The sequence below is a fragment of the Bufo bufo genome, chromosome 6 (assembly GCF_905171765.1).
Source record: "Bufo bufo chromosome 6, aBufBuf1.1, whole genome shotgun sequence".
Classification (NCBI taxonomy): domain Eukaryota; kingdom Metazoa; phylum Chordata; class Amphibia; order Anura; family Bufonidae; genus Bufo; species Bufo bufo.
In genome coordinates, this window is record NC_053394.1 from 166,658,219 (window position 1) to 166,683,625 (window position 25,407).

Here is a 25,407-nt window from a genome sequence, read left to right on the forward strand (position 1 = left end):
TGCCCATGCCATGACACTACCACCACCATGCTTCACTGATATGGTGGTATGCTTAGGATCATGAGCAGTTCCTTTCCTTCTCCATACTTTTCTCTTCCCATCACTCTGGTACAAGTTGATCTTGGTCTCATCTGTACATAGGATGTTGTTCCAGAACTGTAAAGGTTTTTTTAGATGTTGTTTGGCAAATTCTAATCTGGCCTTCCTGTTTTTGAGGCTCACCAATGGTTTACATCTTGAGGTGAACCCTCTGTATTTACTCTGGTGAAGTCTTCTCTTGATTGTTGACTTTGACACACATACACCTACCTCCTGGAGAGTGTTCTTGATCTGGCCAACTGTTGTGAAGGGTTTTTTCTTTTTTTCAGCCTAATGATCGCTTGCTTCACTTATAGTGACAGCTCTTTGGATCTCATCTTGAGAGTTGACAGCAACAGATTCCAAATGCAAATAGCACACTTGAAATTAACTTTGGACTCTTTATCTGCTCATTGTAATAGGCATAATGAGGGAATAACACACACCTGGCCATGGAACAGCTGAGAACCATATTGTCCCATTACTTTTGGTCCCTTAACAAGTGGGAGGCACATATGCAAACTGTTGTAATTCCTACACCGTTCACCTGATTTGGATCTAAATACCCTCAAATTAAAGCTGTCAGTCTGCAGTTAAAGCACATCTTGTTTGTTTTATTTCAAAGCCATTGTGGTGGTGTATAGAGCCAAAAATGTTAGAATTGTGTCGATGTCCAAATAATTATGGACCTAACTGTAGATTCTGAAATACCTTTCATTATTTAGAATGGCTCGTTTTGTCTGGGGAGCAGTCATCGGGGGAAACAAAATGGCCGCTGTCCCATTCATTCACACAAAACTTGTCCTCATCACATATGATGGAGGAAATTACTTTACAACACTGAGGTAAAGAGCTGCCTCATTATCCTCCCTACTTGCCAGGGATTATGATCCTGAATACAGATGATAAGAACTTTAGCTGAATCTGGGGAATTTAGTTCATGAGGAAATAGATGTAGTACAGAGAGGACGGACAGGACAGGCTGTGGTAATGTGGGGCTATGGTAATGGAGGCTGCATACAAGAGCTGCTGCTCATTAGCCACACCTTACCCTCTTCATCATCTCCATTCCCACAGAGATTCCCCTGTATTCAGGATCATGATTCCTGACGAGCAGAGAGGAGGATGAGGCAGCACTATGGCTAATTGTGGTGAAGTAACTTGTCCTGCTGTGTGATTAGGACAGGTTTTGTGTGCACTGATAGGACGGCGGCCATTTTATTTCTCCTAATGATTGCTCCCTAGACAAAACAAGGCATTCTGAGTAATGAAAGGTATTTGTGAATATATTTATTATAAAATAATATAGTATTTTCATTTTTTTAATTCCTGGAGAACCCCTTTAAGGTCAATTTACAAATGGTGATCAGCCAAGAAACAGACGTTTGATGGTTGATCACATCTTTTATGCATACATTAAGAGCCCATTTACACATACCCAGAGCCAAACAGCGGTATAGCAAGTTGATTGGTGCTCGTTTAGCTCCATTTACATGAAGGTTTGGGATACAGCACATTGAATTAATTGAAAAGCCAGGTCACAGAATACTGTGGGTGGTTATTTGCCTAAATTTGTGAAAACAATATACCTTTTATCCACTAATGATTGCAGCTTGATTCACAAATCATCCATTGATGGAGCCTTCAACAAGTCAAAGGAAGGGGGTGAAGGGGGTGCAAGCAAATCTCTGAGACTGATGTGAATATTCATTTATTCTATGTTTTATTCAATAAGCACAAAGTCCCTTTATAAAGTAGGAATGGTTTAGGCGGGAATAGAGGGGTGTAGAGATTGATTCACAAACTCATAAATCGGATGTTTAGGGTTTAAGGTGTTCAATATGAAGGGATTTGCAGTTCCAGACAGTTTTTTGTATTTTTTTTTACATCAAACTTGATTTTCATTGGCTTATTGTTGAACGTCAACTGCAAAAGAAAGATCAAGATGCTGTGAAGTATAACATGCATGAAATGTCATCAGTTAAATAGCATATGATGTATTAACAGGTTATAGGTAAAGAGGGCAATGTGTAGAAAATGGTTGGCTTTAGGGTACTCATAGCTTTGTGGCCAAGACCTAGTTTCTATAGACATCCATAGAAATGGTTGTACGATATACCATAAATATTCATACTTATGACATAAATGTAAGTGCTGTTACATGGCACTAGCTTAGGCCTCATGCACACGTCTGTATGTAATTTGTGGTCTACAAATTGTGCATCCACTTTTTGCGGACAGCACATGCATTTTGTGTATTTTGTGGATCCTTGTTCTGAGACAACTAAAAAATCCAACTCCTCTGAATACTATTTCTCCTGAGACTGGATGGATGATTCCTGTCCCTCCACCTCTGACCCAACAGTGTCATGGAAAATTCTGATTATTTTGCCCACATGTACTGTAACATTTCCTAAATTTTTAATACCAAATGGCTTAAGTTAGTGCTGCTCAGGTTCATGTAAGCCGCAATCAGCACAGGTGCAGCCAAGTATAGGACAGAAGGTAAGGCTACTTTTACACTGGCGTTTCTATTTTCCGGTATTAAGATCAGTCATAGGGTCTCAAAACCGGAGAACGCTTCCGTTTTGTCCCCATTCATTGTCAATAGGGACGAAACGTAACTGAACAGAACGGGATGCTCCAAAAAGCATTCCGTTTGGTTGTGTTTCCATACGGATCCGTCCCCCATTTGACTTTCAATGGAGTACATGACTGATCCGTCTTGGGTATGTTAAAGATAATACAACCATCTGCATCCGTTACAAACGGATCCGGTTGTATTATGAGTATCGGATACGTTTTTGCTGAGCCCTGCCGGATCCAGCAAAACGCTAGTGTAAAGTAGCCTAATAATCTGGGTGATAATCTTTAAAATTGAGTTATTCAGACATGTAGAGCTCTGGAATTATTTTAATTCTGTTTTTGCCATAACCCATCAGCAAATGAGGAGTGACCAGAGGATAGTCCACCAGTATTCTGAACCTTTAAAACCCTCTGAAGTACATGTACATCATAGTGCCAGAAGGAGCCTGAGCTGCTCCATATACAGCGTGGACCAGCCTGCAGTGGGATCAGAGATGACTCTAATCCTGGTCATTTAAACCCCTCAAAAAAAAAGGTAATAAAAATCATCATGAAGTTGCACCCCAAAATGGTACCGAAAAAAAATACAGTTTTACTTTACAATGAACTACATAAAAAAATATGTTTGATGGCGAATCCTCATCAATATCTGATCGGTGGGGGTCTGACTCCTGGCAACCCTGCTGATACAGACAGTGGCTCTCCAGTAAGCTCTGCGGCCTCTTCCTAGACCAGCGACGTCACTTTTATCATTTATGTGACCTATTTGCAGCTCAGCCACATTCAAGTGAATGGGACTGAGCTGAGATACAAAGCACAGCCGCTATACAGTGTACTGCGCTGTGCTTGGGGAGCTGTGAGGAGGTCACAGTGCTCACTGAAGCGGAGCAGCTGATCGGCGGGGATGCCAGGTGTAGGACCCCCATCAATCAGGTACTGATGGCCTATCCTGAGGAAAGCCCATCAAAATCCTGGACCACTCCTTTAAGTGGTGCCATTAAAAGATACAACTAATCCCCGCAAAAAAAATAAAAAGTCCTCATAAGGTTACGTTGATAGAAAGTCGGGGACGAAAATCCAATCTTTCCTAGAGTCCTCAGTCACAAAAACTGCCAAGGTACAAAGAGATACAGTTCTCATAGCTGCATAAGCAGGCAGATTGACCATTCAGTACTCTAGAATTGCTGGGTGACAGCTTCTGGGAGCCATATAGGTGGTCACTCTACTTGCAAATAAATCAGAGGGCACATTTTAACTACTTGAGAACATGACTACTTAAAGGGCTCAAATGTACTGAGGAATTTCATGGGCATTAGTCATTTTCCATTATCCAGACTTGATAAAGAGTGAATGATGCTTACGTAAGCAAAAGGTCATTTTTAGCCAATAATCATCCAGTGCATTTCTTAACTGTAGAAGATGGAAAATACAAAAATGATTATAAATATAACAATTTTTGTACACCTTCTATTCATAAATCTTATATGTATATATATTACACAACAACCCACTGGAGCCAAGCCCAGAGTGGACCAAAGGAGCCAGAAACCAGCAGCAGTAAGCAGGTAAGTATGCTTCTCTCCTCAGGTCCATTGGGAAGGGGGGAGCCAAAAAGTCCTAAAGGGGTTGTCTCATTACTAGGATTGCCCCCATTCTCTGATAGAAGATGGGTGCAGGTCTCGTCGGTGGGACCCGCACCTAAGTGGAGCCCCACAGAATGGTGGAGGATGCACTGCACATGCGCAGCCACCCTCCATTTCATTTCTATGGGCCCGCCGAAAATAGCCTAGCACTGGCTCGGGTATTTCCGTTGGACCCATAGTAGTGAATGGGTGTGGAGACCGATCATGCGCAGTGCGCTTCCATTCACCTCTGTGGGGAGAGCGTTTGGTCCAGCACCATTTTGCGGGGCTCCGTATCGGAGATAGGTGCGGGTCCCACTGATGGAAGCCGCACCTATCAGACAATGGGGCATATCCTAGTGATATGCTCCCATAGTCTCAGATGAGACAACCCCTTTAAGTCCTTTTTACATGAGTCGATAATGAGCTGAATGGGCATTCAGAAGAACACTCATTCCAAAACCATATGCCTTATGTAAACATGGCAGCGATCAGCTGAGTTGTTTGTCAGCTAGTTGCAACTTTTCAGTGGACCTAAAATTATTGTGGTTGACAGGAAAATTTCCTTTGCAAACAGGATCTGCTGCTGAATATCTGCTAGCTCAATCTTGATTACCCCTGCACAGATTGCATCAGACAATTTAAAGCCCTTTAAACCAGTGCCGATTGCCACATGTAATGGCCAAGCCTCAGTCTGTATAAAGGGACCCTTAAGATGTTCACCAATGCTGGATATATAAGCGAGATACAAACTGTATTGGAATTCCCTGTGCCCAATTGCGAGGAGCCAGCCGCGCGTGCACTCCATATCTTGAGATTGTGTGCCCGTGTCATTCAGCTGAATCTTAGGAGTAGTAGTTAGAATTTGTTTTACAGAATTATACATTACCAGAAGTTTTATCTGATCGTTGCTTGCACCAACATCAGAATGTTGCTTCTTCTCCACTAGAAAAGGATTAAGTAACCAAATTAATTTGCCTTTCAATGCAACATATACCATTTTAAAACAAAAAAAATTCAGTACTTACTATTTAACCGTTATCGAGATTATAACTGTCTCAAAGGGCATGATCTCCCGCTTTCTTCTTTTTTCACTAATAGAAAATATAAGCTTTGTGAAAAATGACTTAAGAGGTGTAGACTGCTGTTCTTGTTGGTCTCAGTTACAACACAACTTCATGGGATTACCACTTCTCAGGGAGTGGGTCAATCTAAAAATTCTGCCTACGCTGTAAGTTGTCAGAGTAGTCATAATATTCAATTTTACTGGTCAGCATGAGACTTGTGTGGGTTTTTTTATAATTTCACATTAAAGAGAATCGGTCACCACGAAATGCAGTGTAATCTGCAGGAATCAGGGTTTAGAGGAGGAAGAGCTGAGCAGAATGATGTAAAGTTTTGTAGGAAAAGATTCAGTAAAACTTTATACATTTGAATCTCTGCTCTTTCTGAGCTGAATGAGGGTATCACTGATAAGGCAGCCCTGTGTACAACTAAGCCCAGAGCAGAGATATAAATGAATTACACGTTTTACTGAATCTTTTCACACAAAACTACATATCAATCTGCTGAGCTCCTCCTGTTCTATAACATGCTGCCTGCAGATTGGAGTGGATTTCGTGGTGAGAGGTTCTTATTACCAGACCATCTCTTTTGGGGGCTTTCACTATCCATGAACAGTGGCCACTTAGACATTGCCATGAGAAACTTATTTTTATTGCAACCATTTTAAACCCCTTCCCGATCAGCACTGTACATGTATGGTGCTTGTCTGGTCTTTAAAGATGGCGCCGGCTCTTTAGCGCAGTGGGCAACCATAGCCACCAGGTGCTAATGTCTGCGATCAGCCATAACATTGATTGACATTTAACCCCTCAGATGCTGTGTTCAATGTGTCTAAAATCTAAAAAAAAAACTGAAGTGTGCACTCCTAGGGCTTGAACGGCTACCCTAGTGGTAATCGGGAGAGCCGTTTGCTCCTGTGCAGCCTCAGGCCCCGTGAAAGATCCAAGGCTGCCGCAGCTATGTTCCTGTAGAACCAAAAGGCTCCATAGGAACATAGCATAATCCTAATAAACTTCAATGCAAATGCATTGCAGTCTATGACATAAGCGCTCGGATCTCTGCCTGTTAAGTTTCTTAAAGGGGTTGTGTCACTTCAGCAAGTGGCATTTATCATGCAGAGAAAGTCTATACAAAGGCACTTACTAATGTATTGTTACTATCCATATTGCTTCCTTTGCCTGCTGGATACATTTTTCCATAATATTACACACTGCTCATTTCCATGGTTATGACCACCTTGCAATCCAGCAATGGTGGCCGTGCTTGCACACTATAGGAAGAAGTGCAGGTCTTTCTGGTGGCCCGAACTGTGGGGAGCACACATAGGCTAGTGCTTTTTTTCTATAGTGTGAAGCACAGCCACCACCTGCTGGATTACAAGGTGTTTGTAACCATGGAAACGAGCAGTGTTGAATGTGATAGAAAAATGCCATCAAGCCAGAAAAAGGAAGCAATATGGAAAATACATTAGTAAGTGCCTTATAATAAAGTTTCTCTACATAATTAATGCATTTGCTGAAGTGACAACCCCTTTAAGTGTAAAAATAAGTTTTTGCCAACCATTAAAAAAAAAAAATATATATATATATATTATACATACATACATACATACACACATTCATAGGTATCATAGGAACATTATAGGTATCAGAGTGTCATAAAAAGCCCATACTATTAAAATATATATCCCATATGGCAAAATGGTAATGGGAAAAAAATAAAAATGACCATTGGACCATTCTTTAGTTACTTCACCTCTCCAAAAATATTTCATGAAAAGGGATCAAAAAGTCCATGAACCACCCAAAATAGTATCATTGATTGCTCTGCAAAAAAATAAAGGCATCACACAGCTCCATAGACATAAAAACACAAAAAGTTATGGGGGTCATAATATAGTGGTGCAAATAAAAAATGTTTATTCAAAATTTTTATTTTGTTTAAAGTATTTAAATATTTTAAGTATTAAAACATAAGAAAAACTATACTGGTATTGGCGTAATCGCACTGACCGGAGAATGAAGGTAACAGGTCAGTTTTTACTGCATAGGGAACGCTAATAAAAACGAAACCCATAAAACTGTGGCGTAAATTTTTTTTTTACAGCTTCCCATTAAATTGTATGAAACAGTAAATGGCTCCATTAGAAACTATAACTTGTCCCGCAAAAAACAAGGTCTCATACGGCTATGTGAATGAAAAAATAAAAGTGCTCTCCAGGAAGGCAGGGAGTAAAAAATGGAAACGCAAATACGGAAGGGTTAATCATCCACATGAAGTTATGGACAAACCTTGCTCAACAAATGGAACGCTGTTCCACAAGATATACTGACGGTTGATTCATTGAAGAAGTGTAAGAAGAGTCTGGATGACTGCCTTGAAAGTAATAATATCACAAGTTATGGGTATTAGATTTCTGGAGAAGGGATTTAGATCCAGGGATTTATTGTGATTGCCATATTTGGAATTGGGTTACTATAGATCAGGCATGCTCAACCTGCGGCCCTCCAGCTGTTGCAAAACTACAACTCCCATCATTCCCTGACAGCCTACAGCTATCAGCCTACGGAAGGGCATCGTGGGAGTTGTAGTTTTACAACAGCTGGAGGGCCGCAGGTTGAGCATGCCTGCTATAGATCAACACAGTAGAATTATAGGTTGACTAGATGAACATGTGTCAGTTTTCATCTTTATTGAGTTGTAACTATATTAGTATGCGATAGCAAGAGTACATTGTGTACCATCATGACCACCTACAAAAAGATGCAAACAGTGGTCGCCCAAATTTCATAGGGGATACCACCATTTTCAAGACTTATGTATTTTATTATACATTGTTGATATACTTGGACATTGAATTGCTCAACCTGGCTACTTAATGTAATACTTAGCTTGGCAAACCTGTCTATCCATTTAAGAAAACAAATTTAAGTCCATGTTTTTCAGTTTAGTAAATCATACTTACCCTGTCATAGATCTTGTAGAATCAGTGAGTTTTCCTGTATTCACATCCACTGTAAATATAAACTCAGCTGAATAGTCATCGTTCTCACTCCCATTTCCTAAGCCATTCAATAGCTGTGACCTGTGGATATAAAAAGATTATTCAAAATCTTCTTTTAATAGTATACTGTGTAGACCTGTGAAATGGAGATTAAAGAGGCTCTGTCAGCATGATCAACCCTATTAGACCAGGTATACTGCCTGGTAGGGCTTATCATGCTGATGAAAATGATGCCTTTCTTTTGTCTTTATGCTAAACAGCTGCAGAGATATCTGCATTTATATTCAATAGCAGATTAGAGCACCAGGGGGTGGGGCTGAATCCTTGGAGCACTGCTTTTGCAAGACCTCCTGTGCTCTGCACACTTTCCCCCTCCCCTTGATTGACAGGGCTAGACATCAGCATGGTGAGGGCAGAGCTGTGTCTTAGAGCTGTGTAATAGCATGTACATATCATATACACTGACACGCTACTACTGTAGCTTTACCACATTGAGCACAATATATTATATGATACTAGGAAACAGTTCTAGGACACAGATCTGTCCTGAGCATATTTTAAGTCTTTGCTAAAGTGTTTTTTATCCATGGAGCTTCCCTTTCCCATGTTTTATTTTGATCCATTATGTGAAAAGTTCCTGTTACTATATATGTTAATAGCATATCCTTGTCCTAATAATAAAATTTGATTTAAAAAATGTATCAAACTTTGACTTACTGTTCTTGTTCAGTATCTACACCTGCTTGCTCTTGTCCAACATCCATAATTTGTTGCAGTAGGCTCATACTTTGCTGCAATTGTTCTAAATATGTATTTGCTAGTAGTTGTTCAATATCTTTGTCTTCCAATAATCCAGTATTTTCAGCTCCTTGCTGTTGTCCGTTATAGGCTTCTTCCTGTTGTCCGTTATAGGCTCCTTGCTGTTGTCCATTGTCCATTTCTTGCTGTTGTCCATTGTCCATTTCTTGCGGTTGGCCAAAATCCACTCCCTGCTGTTGTCCAATATCTACTCCTCCATTCTGGTCTCCAACATCTTGACCCTGACCCTGTTCTTCAGTATGTACACTTCCATGATACACCATACTGATTTCTATTTGTCCAGGCTTTGGGGACTTATTCAGAACATGAGCTGTGCAGTTGTCATTTCTTTGTTGCCATAATCTTAATCTGTAATATATAACAGAAGAGTGGCAAAAATAGGAGAAACGGATCCCACCAAATACCATGATGTATAGGCTTCTATTTGAATTTGCTCTTGTTTATAGTATGTGATTTCCCCTTCTTCTAAAGTCTTAAAGGGTTATTCAAATTTGGACATTTATATCCTCTCACTTCTATCTCAAGAACAGGTCCTCGCCTCTCACCATTGTGACACCTGTCACCAGGTGTCTGCAGCTCTACACCTATCGGCCATTTTTGGCATGTCCTGTGGATATGTCATAAGTGCTCAGATGGGGCAACCCTTATAAATACCCTTCTGTTCACAGTAAAAATAAAAAAACACAATAAATTCCTAATTCATATTTAACCCTTTCCTGGCAGTGATTTTCAGTTTTTGTTTTTTTCATTTTAGCTTTTATACTCCTTGCATTCCAGGAGCCATACATTTTTTTTTATTTGACCATTTGCATAGTCGTATAAGGGTTTGTTGTTTTTTTTGCAAGACAAGCGCTTTCAAATGGCACCATTTAATATTGCATACGATGTAGTGGGAAGCTGGAAAAAAAATACTAAATTGGGTGGAACTGCAGAAAAAAGCAATTCAACCATAGTTTCATGGGTTTCCTTTTTACGGCCTTCCCTATGCAGTAGAAATGACATGTTCATGTCATTCAGCGGGTCACTATAGCAATACCAAAAGACCTTTAAAAAATTACTTTTTTTTTGCATCACCATATTCTAACCCCCAAAAAATTTTTATATTTCCGTTTATGGAGCGGTTTGAGGGCTCATCTTCACTTTTAGGCGTTTATGACTTTTTATTCAACTTGGTTGGGGGGGTTAAGCGACAAAAAAACTGCCATTTTTATTTTTTCATTACACTGTTCATTGTAGGTTTTCATTATGCCGTTCAAGTGTTCAATGAATACTTTATATTTTAATAGTACAAGCATTTTGGGATACGGCAATGCCAATTATCTTTATTTTCTTATTGTTTATTTTTAAAATAGGGAAAGGGGGTGATTAGAATTTTTATATCTTTGGGAATCTGTCACCCAGTGCCAGCCCTTGCGCTCTCATGTCCACTCCCTCCTCTGCGACTTCATGATCTGCACAAAACTCCACCTGCCTGGTCATTGTGCTTCTCGCCAAAATTTCACGCATGTGCAGAGCAGTTGAGATTTGTGCAGATTTTCACATAACAGAGGAGGGGCAGACATGAAGCAGCAGCTGGAAACTTGAGTAGAGGCAGCTTGGACCCCTATAACCGTTAATCATGCCCCACCAGGCACGTAGAAGGCTAATTAGGATATCAAACAAACTTCATTATCTGCCGATTGGAAACAGAGATATCCTTAAAGGATAACTGTCACATTTAGACCCCAATTTAAATTTTCATATATGTAGTTACTATTAACATGATATTCCAGAATCAGTTTCTATTAGACTGACTTACCCCATATTTAATAAGATTCAGCCCTTAGCAACCAGTCTGCATAAAACTGCAATCTCACTATTCAGTTAAGATGGCCGCCACTGCCCTCACTAGCCAGTAACAGCCTCCCAAAAGTGTCAGTAACCAGAGCCCTCCCCCCCTAAAGGGTTAATCTCCTGCATTACAAAGGAGTCCTCTTACCACATGTTGCTTTCATTTATACACTGAGCAGATGGCAGATCTCCCTTCCCTGTTGTGCGCTGCTTCAACTCTGCATTCTCCAGCTCTGCTGAGTGAGAGAGCGTCTGCCAAGCGCAGGGACAGGGAGAAGTGCACACAGCCCAGGCACTGTTATCAGCTGCTGGGGAGGACCTGGCTTTAATCATTTACTTACAGTCCCTGGCTGTCAGTAATGTGACCCTGCACGCAGCCTGCTTCTGCGTGCTCCATCTATCAACAGATAGACGGACCATGCCTAGCAACCCTATTTTAAGCACAGGTAAAAGTAGGCAGTACAGGGAACAAAAATGTGGAATTAAGGGGTAATTGAATACACAGTGAAAAGTTGAAATTGGGCCACCAAGGTGATATTAAATCACCACAATCCAATACAAAAAAAAAAGGACAGTTATCCTTTAACAAAGATATACAGTTCAGATCCATAAATATTGCGACATAAACACAGTAATTTTTTTGTCGCTATACACACCACAATGTATTTGAAATGAAATGAACAAGATGTGCTTTTAACTGCAGACTGTCAGTTTAGTTTGGGGTATTTACATCCAAATCAGGTGAACGATTGTAGGAATTACAACAGTTTGCATATGTGCCTCCCACTTGTCAAGGGACCAAAAGTAATGGGACAATTGGCTTCTCAGCTGTTCCCTCATGGTCAGGTGTGTGTTATTCCCTCATTATCCCTCAATTACAATGTGCAGATAAAAGATCCAGAGTTCATTTCCAGTGTGCTATTTGCATTTGGAATCTGTTGCTGTCAACTCTCAAGATGAGATCCAAAGAGCTGTCACTATCAGTGAAGCAAGCCATCATTAGGCTGAAAAAACAAAACAAACCCATCAGAGAGATAGCAAAAACATTAGGCGTGGCCAAACAACTGTTTGGAACAGTCTTAAAAAGAAGGAACGCACCAGTGAGCTCAGCAACACCAAAAGACCCCGAAGACCACGGAAAACAACTGTGTTGGATGACCGAAGAATTCTTTCCCTGGTAAAGAAAACACCCTTCACAACAGTTGGCCAGATCAAGAACACTCTCCAGGAGGTAGGTGTATGTGTGTCAAAGTCAACAATCAAGAGAAGACTTCACCAGAGTGAATACAGAGGGTTCACCACAAAATGTAAACCATTGGTGAGCCTCAAAAACAGGAAGGTCCAGATTAGAGTTTGCCAAATGACATCTAAAAAAGCATTTACAGTCTGGAACAACATCCTATGGACAGATGAGACCAAGATCAACTTGTACCAGAGTGATGGGAAGAGAAGAGTATGGAGAAGGAAAGGAACTGCTCATGATCCTAAGCATACCACCTCATCAGTGAAGCATGGTGGTGGTAGTGTCATGGCGTGGGCATGTATGGCTGCCAATGGAACTGGTTCTCTTGTATTTATTGATGTGACTGCTGACAAAAGCAGCAGGATGAATTCTGAAGTGTTTTAGGCAATATTATCTGCTCATATTCAGCCCAATGCTTCAGAACTCATTGGACGGCGCTTCACAGTGCAGATGGACAATGACCCCAAAGCAACCAAAGAGTTGATTAAGGGAAAGAAGTGGAATGTTATGCAATGGCCAAGTCAATCACCTGACCTGATCCGATTGAGCATGCATTTCACATGCTGAAGACAAAACTGAAGGGAAAATGCCCCAAGAACAAGCAGGAACTGAAGACAGTTGCAGTAGAGGCCTGGCAGAGCATCTCCAGGGATGAAACCCAGCGTCTGGTGATGTCTATGCGTTCCAGACTTCAGGCTGTAATTGACTACAAAAAGATTTGCAACCAAGTATTAAAAAGTGAAAGTTTGATTTATGATTATTATTCTGTCCCATTACTTTTGGTCCTCCTTAAACAAGTGAGAGGCACATATGCAAACTGTTGTAATTCCTACATCGTTCACCTGATTTTGATGTAATACCCTCAAATTAAAGCTGACAGTCTGCAGTTAAAGAGGACCATTCACTAGAATAAAACATCTAAACTAACTATACAGACATGTAGAGCGGCGCCCAGGGATCCCCCTGCACCCTACTATTTACCTGGGCGCCGCTCCGTTCTCCCGTTATAGCCTCCGGTATCTTCATAGTTAGGCTCCACCCAGGGGAACCAGCCGGCGTCTCATTCTCCCATGCTGATAGCGCTGGCCAATCTCAGCGCTCCGCTCATAGCCTGAGAGGCCTTTTTTTCTATGAAGATACCGGAGGCTATAACCGGGAGAACGGAGCGGTTGCCCAGGAATAATAGTAAGTGCAGGGGGATCCCTGGGCGCCGCTCTACATGTCTGTATAGTTAGTTTAGATGTTTTATTCTAGTGAAAGGTCCTCTTTAAAGCACATCTTGTTTGTTTCATTTCAAATCCATTGTGGTGGTGTATAGAGCCAAAAATGTTAGACTTGTGTCAATGTTCAAATATTTATTGACCTGACTGTAGTTATGATGGTAAACTGAAGTAGAATGCATTGCCATTTGTTACATACACTGGAAAGAGGTGATAGTTTCTCTTTAAAACTTTTTGTTCCCCCTAGGACACTTGAACATGCAGTCATCTGATCACTTATCCCATGGATTGCAATGATTTACTATTTTAGCCTATGGAAGATTCAGTATGTAGATAGGAACTTTGCCATGCGGGCATTGGAGCCTCTAAAGGGCCAGACTGGCACACAGCCAAATGGCTCTTGTGCAGTTTTCCCTCAGATGCCATGGTCACAATTGACCATGGCATCAAAGGGTTAAAAAATAAATCAATGATCGGTGTTATTTCTAATCACATATTCTGCCTCTGAATGTATTGCTTTGTAAAGATGAACACACTTGGAGGCTGTGGAGCCTGATTAACTCCTGAGAAGGTGCCATCTTTAAAGACACTACATGCGCCATACATGTATGATGGATGTTGGGAAAGGGTTAAAAAATCTGTACTTTCGTTTATAGCCAATACCCAAGTCCATTCTTGCAATCTATAAATTGCTTCCAGCTGGTGTAAAGGAAAGCTGTCTTAGCTAACCCAGTTTTGATAAATCTTCCCCAGTCCTTTGGTAGTCTCCCCTTACTCTTGGATGAACCAGCTGACAGCAGGAAGCAGGGGAGTATCTAAAACTACCCAAGAACAGAGTGCATAAAATAGTTTGATAAGCTGGTTGCAATTTAACAGAAGTAAAGAGGGTACTGGGAATTGGAGGAACATCACCAGAAAGATTAAAATGCAGGTCACCGGTTATTATAGCTATGTATGGTGAATTATTGTGAGGTTTTTATTGGGACCCAGCTTTTACCCATTCTTAGATATCAACTAGTTTTTCTTATTGCTGCAATTTTGTCTCTTCTTACCAATCAAAACCAATTTTAGGAAGAGGGTATACAAATGGGCTTTTAACAAGCTCTGCCTCTAATGCTACCAGATGCAAGGTAGCTATCCTATAGGTCAGTGGTGGCGAACCTATGGCACGGGTGCCAGAGGGGGCACTCAGAGCCCTCTCTGTGGGCACCAACGCCCTGGAAAAAGTCTAAGGTTAACAAATATGCCTTACTAGTCTTTTCCTGCCATTCATCAGCTCAGGGCGCACTATGAACAGCACAGGCAGAGCACTGAATGCAGGCAGGCTAGTATAGCTAAATTATAAAATATAATGGAAGATATAGCCAGACCCTTATTTCTGCAGATTCTATACTGACAGGGAATGTCCAACAGGATTGGCGCATGCAAATGTGGTGCCAATATTCAAAAAGGGTCCAAAAACAGAGCCTGGAAACTATAGGCCGGTAAGTTTAACATCTGTTGTGGGTAAACTGTTTGAAGGTTTTCTGAGAGATGCTATGTTAGAGCATCTTAACGGAAATAAGCAAATAACGCCATATCAGCATGGCTTCATGAGGGATCGGTCATGCCAAACAAATTTAATCAGTTTCTATGAGGAGGTAAGTTCTAGACTTGACAGTGGCGAATCAATGGATGTCGTGTATCTGGACTTCTCCAAAGCATTTGACACTGTACCACATAAAAGTTTAGTATATAAAATGAGAATGCTCGGACTGGGAGAAAACGTCTGTAAGTGGGTAAGTAACTGGCTCAATGATAGAAAACAGAGGGTGGTTATTAACGGTACATACTCAGATTGGGTCACTGTCACTAGTGGAGTACCTCAGGGGTCAGTATGGGCCCTATTCTCTTCAATATATTTATTAATGATATTGTAGAAGGCTTGCATAGTAAAATATCAATTTTCGCAGATGACACTAAACTGTGTAAAGTAATTAACATTGAAGAGGACAGTATACTACTACAGAGGGCTCTGGATAGATTGGAGCTTGGGCAGATAAATGGCAGATGAGGTTTAACACTGACAAATGTAAAGTTATGTCACATGGGAAGGAATAATGCAAGTCACCCGTACATACTAAATGGTAAAACACTCGGTAACACTGACATGGAAAAGGATCTAGGAATTTTAATAAACAGCAAACTAAGCTGCAAAAACAGTGTCAGGCAGCTGCTGCCAAGGCCAATAAGATAATGGGTTGCATCAGAAGGGGCATAGATGCCCGTGATGAGAACATATACCTACTACTTTACAAATCATTAGTCAGACCACATATGGAGTACTGTGTACAGTTCTGGGCCCCAGAGAACAAGGCAGACATAGCAGAGCTGGAGAGGGTCCAGAGGAGGACAACTAAAGTAATAACTGGAATGGGGCAACTACAGTACCCTGAAATATTATCAAAATTAGGTTTATTCACGTTAGAAAAAAGACGACTGAGGGGAGATCTAATTACTATGTATAAATATATCAGGGGTCAGTACAGAGATCTATCCCATCATCTATTTATCCCCAGGACTGTGACTGTGACGAGGGGACATCCTCTGCGTCAGGAGGAAAGAAGGTTTGTACACAAACATAGAAAAGGATTCTTTACGGTAAGAGCAGTGAGACTATGGAACTCTCTGCCTGAGGAGGTGGTGATGGTGAGTACAATAAAGGAATTCAAGAGGGGCCTGGATGTATTTCTGGAGTGTAATAATATTACAGGCTATAGCTACTAGAGAGGGGTCGTTGATCCAGGGAGATATTCTGATTGCCGGATTGGAGTCGGGAAGGAATTTTTTATTCCCTAAAGTGAGGAAAATTGGCTTCTACCTCACAGGTTTTTTTGCCTTCCTCTGGATCAACTTGCAGGATGGACAGGCCGAACTGGATGGACAAATGTCTTTTTTCGGCCTTATGTTACTATGTTACTATGTTGCTATTGGATTGTAGTAATCAGGTATAAATGCCGTGTTGGCACTTTGCGATAAATAAGTGGGGTTTGGGTTGCAGTTTGGGCACTCGGTCTCTAAAAGGTTTGCCACCACTGCTATAGGTCAATGATCAACCTTTTGAAAGGTCTCGAGTTAGGACTTGGATAGAAATGAATGGTTGAGGAACCTGTGGATTACCTATTCGGGGAATTTAGGGTGTTGGGAACCAATAGCATGGCTTATTTATATCATATATTTTGTATTGTTAACTCAATACACATTTCATGCTTATCAGAAGAAAGATCTATAAGTTGACAAAATTACAAATTTATGTATTTATATGCTCATAGATTGTCCCTATTATTTCTATGACAGAAACGGGTCTTAGATCTGCAAAGATTTATATACAGGGAGTGCAGAATTATTAGGCAAGTTGTATTTTGAGGATTAATTTTATTATTGAACAACAACCATGTTCTCAATGAACCCAAAAAACTCATTAATATCAAAGCTGAATATTTTTGGAAGTAGATTTTTGTTTTGTTTTTTGTTTTAGCTATTTTAGGGGGATATCTGTGTGTGCAGGTGACTATTACTGTGCATATTATTAGGCAACTTAACAAAAAACAAAATATATACCCATTTCAATTATTATTTTGACCAGTGAAACCAATATAACATCTCTACATTCACAAATATACATTTCTGACATTCAAAAACAAATCCAAAATCAAATCAGTGACCAAATAGCACCTTTCTTTGCAAGGACACTCAAAAAGCCTGCATCCATGGATTCTGTCTGTGTTTTGATCTGTTCACCATCAACATTGCGTGCAGCATGCAACCACAGCCTCCCAGACACTGTTCAGAGAGGTGTACTGTTTTCCCTCCTTGTAAATCTCACATTTGATGATGGACCACAGGTTCTCAATGGGGTTCATGATCAGGTGACACAGGAGGCCATGTCACTTAGATTTTCTTCTTTTATACCCTTTCTTGCCAGCCACGCTGTGGAGTACTTGGACGCGTGTGATGGAGCATTGTCCCTGCATGAAAATCATGTTTTTCTTGACGGATGCAGACTTCTTCCTGTACCACTGCTTGAAGAATGTGTCTTCCAGAAACTGGCAGTAGGACTGGGAGTTGAGCTTGACTCCATCCTCAACCCGAAAAGGCCCCACAAGCTCATCTTTGATGATACCAGCCCAAACCAGTACTCCACCTCCACCTTGCTGGCGTCTGAGTCGGACTGGAGCTCTCTGCCCTTTACCATCCAGCCACGGGCCCATCAATCTGGCCCATCAAGACTCACTCTCATTTCATCAGTCCATAAAACCTTAGAAAAATCAGTCTTGAGATATTTCTTGGCCCAGTCTTGAACGTTTCAGCTTGTGTGTCTTGTTCAGTGGTGGTCGTCTTTCAGCTTTCTTACCTTGGCCATGTCTCTGAGTATTGCACACCTTGTGCTTTTGGGCACTCCAGTGATGTTGCAGCTCTGAAATATGGCCAAACTGGTGGCAAGTGGCATCTTGGCAGCTGCACGCCTGACTTTTCTCAGTTCATGGGCAGTTATATTGCGCCTTGGTTTTTCCACACGCTTCTTGCGACCCTGTTGACTATTTTGAATGAAACGCTTGATTGTTCGATGATCACGCTTCAGAAGCTTTGCAATTTTAAGAGTGCTGCATCCCTCTGCAAGATATCTCACTATTTTTGACTTTCTGAGCCTGTCAAGTCCTTCTTTTGACCCATTTGCAAAGGAAAGGAAGTTGCCTAATAATTATGCACACCTAATATAGGAATGTTGATGTCATTAGACCACACCCCCTTCTCATTACAGAGATGCACATCACCTAATATGCTTAATTGGTAGTAGGCTTTCGAGCCTATACAGCTTGGAGTAAGACAACATGCATAAAGAGGATGATGTGGTCAAAATACTCATTTGCCTAATAATTCTGCACGCAGTGTAGATTATAGTTCCAAACCAGCTGAGCTTCAATACAGCAATAGTTCTTTTAGAATGGACATTGCAGAGAAGGAGATACAAGGTGAATGATTGCCTTATTTTTTAACCCTAGGTGTATATTAGCCATACATTTAAAGGAAATCTGATACCATGTTCTTGGATTCTTTAACTTTTATTTGCACTTTCACATGAGTAGCACTGCAGATAAGAAGTGAAGATCATTATTTTGCAGTTGTCCCTCATTACCCCACTGTCAGCTCTTAAAGCTGCACTGAAACACAAAGTCTGGACTGCAGTGCTGAACTAACATAATGGGGAGAACTCATGTGGGGGGTTGGGGCAAGTGCTGTAAGAAGATAAAACCAGTAATCTGGACTCATTATCTGCAAGACTACTCAAGTATTACTACAGAAAATTGACCAAGATAGCGGTGACGGATTTCCTTTCATGTTTTGGTTCTGTGAAGAATGAGCAGGGGCAGATTTGGCCATAGACCTTACAGGAAAATTTTCCGGTGGGCCGATGCCCAGACAGATTTCATGCGTCCACATTTTGGCAAATCCAACACTGAACCAGTTTCACGAAACTTAGCAAGCAGTTCGCTAACTGTAGCATGGGAGATGGGTGGTCTCGTAGGGTGTCTTGCATTGAAATCTGCTGCAATGACCCGGTTACTGCGTTCACCAGACATCAACACAATTTCTATTCGCTCCTCACGAAGAGAAACTTGTAAATAACTCATGAAAGAATAAAGTTACGTTAAAAACCAAGCAATTCCCAATAAGTTTGATGTGTCACATGACCCTCTTCGAAAAAACAAAAGTTGGATTCAAATGGCCGACTTCAAAATGGCCGCCATGGTCACCACCCATCTTGAAAAGTTTCCCCCCTCACATATACTAATGTGCCACAAACAGGAAGTTAATATCACAACTATTCCATTTATTAAGGTGTATCCATATAAATGGCCCACCCTGTATTTTGTTTCTGCTGGTAGTATTTTATGATGGACTGTGGTATTTGGCTCTGTTGGGGTGGTATAATGTGCCACAATATAGTATTGGTGGCTCTGTCTTCCATCAATTTGGACACCAACTACAAAATGGGGCCACTTGTAGTATTTTTTCCAGGGCCATTTTAAGTTCCCAGACCGCCCCTGAGAATGAGTCACATTATAATTGCTATGCTTTGTGGGTGGTGACAGGGGGGAGTATCTAAGACAACGCCTTTATGAAATTGTAACGTTATGCATCTGGGTAGTAATAATCTCCATGCATCATATGTCCTAGGGGATGTAACACTGGGAGAGTCGCTTGTAGAGAAGGATTTGGGTTGTCCTTGTAGATCATAGATTAATTAACATCATACATTGTCAATTAGCTGCTTCTAAGGCTACCAGGATATTGTCATGCATAAAAAGGCATGGCCTCGCGAAGCAGGGATGTAATATTACTTTATAAAAGGTTTGGTGTGGCCTCATCTGGAATATGCAGTTCAGTTCTGGGCACCAGTCCATAAGAAAGGATGCCCTGAAACTGGAAAACGTACAAAGAAGGGAAACTAAACTGATAAGGGGCATGGAGGTCTTAGTTAAGAGGAAGAATAAAATAATTAAATTTATTATAGTCTTGAGAAGATCTGTCTAAGGTGGGACATAGTTTTTATTAACAATATATGAAGTTATGCAAACAATAGGACAACAGCATCTCACATAGCTAAGGTGGGACATAATTAACCTATACAAATATAGAAATGGGCCATACACAAATATGGTGATAAGCTGTTCCATGTAAAATGCCCTCTAAAGACAAGGGGGCACTGCCTTCGTTTGCAGATGAAAAAGTTCAGTCTCCAGAAGCGTCAAAGCTTCTTCACTGTAATAACTGAATTTGTGGAATAGTCTACCTCAGGACATGGTCACAGCAGGAACAGTGGACAGGTTTACAAAGGGTTTAGATGAATTCTTAAAAGTGAATGACAATAATACATGAAAATGTGTAGAGTCTCACTGCCTTCTGGGATTGATGTTCAACCAAGGGATAGGTGAGGACTTGATGGACTTATGTCTTTTTTTTAATCGTATTAACTATATATGTATCAGGGGCAGTATCTAAGACAAAGACTTTTATGAAACACAATCTCCTGACTAAATTTTATATTATTATAGGGAGGTTCAACACTGTATAGGAAAGTACTAGAGTGGGTGTATATCTCACACAGACTGCTAAGATGATTGAGGTAGATTTGGTGAGGTTTTTTCTTTTTCAAAGTTGTGCTTGGGCTGGATTTTTTCAAATTGCTAGGTAGGTTGGTAGAGGGATTTGCCATTCCACCTCACTCTAGTACTACTTTTTGCTGTCTAATCCCAGGTTCAGCTACTGGTTTCATTAATGGAGGAATAAATATGAGCAGAAATGTTCATTCTGTGTCAGAGAGCATGGGAAGCTAGATGACCTGCTGGCTGTGTCAGCCTGATCTCCTGCTGATGCTGAGCATACAGATGTAGCCGAGCTAAAATTAACCAAGATAACACTGACGTGTTATCAGAGTCATCTCGTGACAAAACCAATTGAAATCCATTGAAAAAGTCAGTTAACATTTTCTTGCCATTCTTTACTTAAATGCGTAAAGAATAAGTGAGGAAAATCTTGTTTAGTTGGCACCCAGGCGGGCAAGGACTTTATTTTGCTGTTTTGTGATAATTTGCATGTGTATCCATACAAGTGGCGGCTTAACTTTTGTTGAAGGAAAAATAATTATTTGGACTTAACCCGCTGTCCTTATGTGGAATCGGTCATTGCCAATCCCATTCAAAGCACACGGTCCTGCAACAGGGGGAATCATAGCTTGCACTTAAAGGGGTGGTGGTCCGTTCTTGCACACTATTGGAAAAAGCGCCAGCCTCTCTGGTGGCCAGGACTGTGGCACCAGACATAGGCTAGTGCTTTTTCCTATAGTGTGCAAGCAGGACCACCACAGATGGATTGCAGTGGTTTTGTGTCCAGTCTGCGAAACGGAACAAACTGGATCCAACATGAAAATCAAAGTAAGTGAATAGTGCCGGATTGTTTTTTTTTGTTAGCTAAAAAAAAAAAAAAAGGCTTACAATGATTTTCATACCGGATCCAATTTTTTTCAGATCTGGCTGAAACAAATGCATTAAATGGCACGATCAAAGCAAGTGTAAAACAAGCCTAACACAAAACCTGGACCTCAGTTAATTGCACACAAAGAAGATACAGTGACTGGTGTACCCCAACTTACGTTTTGCAGTCAATTGATAAATTTAGTGCACATCTCTGTCTGAAGCAAAACAAATATTCCTGATAAATTTCCCCCATAGGAGGTAGACTTCACACCTACTTTAGTTTTTGCCCATTGTCAACTTCAAGATCATTTTTGTTCACAGACTCTAAAAAGGCTCCGATGACATCATTTGCACATGGACCTATAACAAGAACAAGGCAAAGTTAGTTCATCACCAAAGCTGACCATACACATAATATTAAAGTTCTACAAACCTACTGGGAAAAAAGAGGGGCTTCACGTGGTGTGGGGCTGCCGTTCTCATTATCGGTGGGAGTCCCTTTAATTGCTAGTGATTTTGTGTGTATAGGGGTTTACCAAAAACCAGATGTCAAAAAGAAGGGGGAAGAGTGGGATCAGACATGTTGGATTTCAAGTTTGTTCATAGTTTTTCATAGCCAGTGGGTTCTAGGTGTGAATTATTTCCTTCTCCTCATTGCATTAAGCATGCATGCTATGGTGGAGTCAGGAGACATTGTGGAGAACCATTTGGCCACTTGGTTCACTTCTGGAGCCTCCACGGGGTACGAAGTCCCGTTCTTGTTATCGATCCCTCATCGATCTAATAGTTATTCCCTATCTTGTATATAGGGGATAATTTCAGTTTAATGAAGTGAATAGAGATGTGCTATAGTACTGCAGACAGACTATGGACAGGAGCGGAAATGTTTTAGATTAATCCTAACCATCTTTTGTTCAAAACTTACTGCCTTTAAGAATCTGATTTTTTTTTTGTAGTATAGAAGCTAAATGAATGCAAGTAACTTTACACTTCGTACCAACAAACTATAGGTGTTGGAATAGTTTGATGAAAGGTTGAGTTGGCTCCAGTACAAAAGTATTCTCCACGTCCTTCCTCCCTGTTTTATATGATGCTCATTGAATTATCCACCCACTTATTAGTATGTTTTCTCTCCTCTTATCATCAACCATACATTCCTGTTTTCTATACTACACACCCAAATCTTACCACCTTCTTGCCAAGTCTCTGTCACACACAAATCTGCACAGTTCCAACACACTGGTAAAAGGTTTCCTATAACCGACACCAAAACTGCATCTAAAAAGGTGGTCATGCACCTTAGATAGCTGCTAGCTGAAGTTCCTTCTGAGCACCTCCTAATACACAGGCTCAGCGAGTAGGTGTTCTCAACAGGGAGAGAGGAATAATCCAGTGCCAGATACCTCTGGTGACGACTTATATAGCTTCAGCACAAAAGGGTTGCACGCGCATGTTGGCTTTCATGATGCCTAAACCTTTGCAGAACAACCCTTCTTATTCCTAAAATCTGCTGTATGGGGAGAGAGTCGGGACACCCTCACACACATTAGATGGTCTACTAGTCCCCGTGAAATGCATCTGACTTTTGTTTACTGTAATGTGTATGGCTACCTAAACTAGCCTGGCCCTAAACATGTTTCTGCTCTTTAGAATGGTATATCAATGTTCCAGTCATGTGACTATTATAACTTCTATAAATTCATTAGACATCCACACACCCAACCCCATACACAAGCTCATCAGGCATGTATTCCCAATATGTAGATGGGAATAAACTAGTGCCAAATACTGCCCAAAATCTGACATTAAGGGAGGGTTGAGACACCCTCATGGGAGTATCAGTCCCACTGAAATCAGCAAGTTCACATGACTTTCATCTGTGTCCACTGAAATTACTCTGGCCCTTTTCTACCCTTTAGAATGCCATACTATCCTGTTGTCCTGATACTTTGAAACGCATCACTTCTATATCACCCATTATTGATACCATTTTCCTACTCATCTTCTTCCTGTTCCTATGTCTGTCTTTTTTCTTCTACAAAGGTCTGCATATGACATCTACCATTCAAGTATTAGCAACAGCCCAAACGTCTACACAACTACAAACCACATCAGGATCAGCAATCTTCGGCACTACAGCTGCTGTGAAATTCCAACTCCGGGCATGCACACTCACTTGGTTTTTCTTGTAACTCTAATAAAAGTGAAAGTTGCAGTTTCAGAAGAGCTGGAGTGCCAGAGGTTGCTGATCCCCGACCTACATCATATATTTATGTAACCAACCTCTTCTGTACCACACTGGCATTTTTCTTAAAAGGGTTGTCATCATGCAAAGTTAATACAAAGAACTTACTAATGTATTGTGATTGTCACATTATACACTGCTTGCAGCCAGGGGTTACGACCACTCTGCAATCAAGCAGCGGTGGTCGTGCTTGCACACTATAGGAAAGTGCGGTCCCAGACACCAGAGAGGCTGGTGCTTTTTCCTGTAGTGTATAATATATTGGAAAAATTAATCAAGCCAGCAAAAGGAGGTAATATGGACAATTACAATATATTAGTGCCTGGTATTAACTTTCTCTACATGATAAATGCCATTTGCTGACGTGAGACAACCTCTTTAAGGCTACTTTCACACTCGCGTTTTGGGCGGATCCGTCACTCATCTGCAAAAACTGATCCGTTACAATAATACAACAGCATGCATTCGTCATGAACTGATCTGTTTGTATTATCTGTAACATAGCCGAGACGGATCAGTTATGAACTCCATTGAAAGTGAATAGGAGACGGATCCGTTTTCTATTGTGCCAGATTGTGTCAGAGAAAACGGATCCGGATTGTGTGCCAGGACGGATACGTTTGGCTCAGTTTCGTCAAGCGTACAGCAAAATGCTGCAGGCAGCGTTTTGGTGTCCACCTCCAGAGCGGAATGGAGACTGATTGCAGGCAAACTGATGCACTCTGAGCGGATCCTTTTCCATTCAGATTGCATTAGGGCAAAATTGATCCGTTTTGGACTGCTTGTGAGAGCCCTGAACGGATCTCACAAACGGAAAGCCAAAACGCGAGTGTGAAAGTAGCCTTACACTACAAAATATGAATAGAATACTCACATTTTTCCATTTTCTCAATGTCATAGTCCTGACCATTGATCACTAGGATGAAGACTGCAATAACAGTTAAATATAATATTTTCCACATTTTTGTGTAGAGACCTGTGTGTGACAATATAAAATACTCAGTTTTATAAGAATACCATATATTGTATTATATTACATAGACTATATATTCTTTCAAATTATTTCTGGAATGATCCTTTTTCCCAAGTGCCCAACATTATGAATTTAGTGATCATTGTGGTTTGTGTCTAGATAGACAGATATACAGTACATACACACAGTATATATTTATATGGTAACAATTCTGTACAGTACATGTTTGATTCTAACAGCAAAAGGCGTAAATTGCGTATTACCTGAATTTGCACAGATGAAGGAGACAAGTTAGGCTTGCTGAGTGGAGGTGTCAATGTACTGGCCAAGGAGTGAGAAAAGCAGCTATAATATAGTTCAAATTTTTAATGAGAGGAAAGATCAGGGCGGGTCATAAAAAAACATTCAGGTGGAGCATTCTGGGCTTCAATCCAGTTTTTATATTATTCAGGGATAAGTATGTTTATAAAAGCTCTAAAGTTATAGATACCGAGCCCTTATGGATTTCTGAAGTAGTCTTTCTCCACAAGCTTCTAGAGTGGGATTGAAGGTTTAGGTACATACATATCACACAGGTAGCCTATGCATCAACCATGGGACTCCTAGAGAGCATAGGGCATAAAATCAAGTTGGCTTAATCCCTTTTCTTCAAAAGTGAGTCCTTTCTCCGCTGACTACACTATTAGCAAACAAATCAGTGAGTG

The 25,407-nt window shown here is 40.8% G+C and overlaps 1 protein-coding gene across 2 annotated transcripts; it reads right to left on the bottom strand.

Moving 5' to 3' along the window:
* Positions 1 to 1,773: 1,773 nt before the first annotated feature.
* LOC121004131 lies at positions 1,774 to 25,061 on the bottom strand. Of its 2 annotated transcripts, XM_040436268.1 has the most exons (9): positions 24,967 to 25,061; positions 24,605 to 24,706; positions 21,761 to 21,845; positions 9,073 to 9,522; positions 8,317 to 8,436; positions 5,315 to 5,380; positions 5,176 to 5,231; positions 4,026 to 4,074; positions 1,774 to 2,004 (listed from the first exon to the last, which is right to left on the bottom strand). In XM_040436268.1, exons 2-7 carry the CDS (start codon positions 24,690 to 24,692, stop codon positions 5,210 to 5,212), a joined length of 831 nt encoding a protein of 276 aa, XP_040292202.1. In that variant the 5' UTR covers positions 24,693 to 24,706; positions 24,967 to 25,061; the 3' UTR covers positions 1,774 to 2,004; positions 4,026 to 4,074; positions 5,176 to 5,209. The 2 variants fall into 2 exon arrangements, with proteins under 2 accessions (XP_040292202.1, XP_040292203.1); XM_040436269.1 differs by lacking the exon at positions 24,967 to 25,061 and having other exon boundaries at positions 24,605 to 24,725.
* Positions 25,062 to 25,407: the final 346 nt, after the last annotated feature.

What these genes read in the sequence shown, in the direction of transcription:
- LOC121004131 (XM_040436268.1), bottom strand. Translation starts at nt 24,692, where the DNA reads ATGTGGAAAATATTATATTTAACTGTTATTGCAGTCTTCATCCTAGTG. An exon ending in GTAGATACTGAACAAGAACA is followed by an intron (nt 8,437 to 9,072) that starts GTAAGTCAAAGT and finishes TTATATCCACAG; the next exon opens with GTCACAGCTATTGAATGGCT. An exon ending in TCTACAAGATCTATGACAGG is followed by an intron (nt 5,381 to 8,316) that starts GTAAGTATGATT and finishes ATTTTCTATTAG; the next exon opens with TGAAAAAAGAAGAAAGCGGG.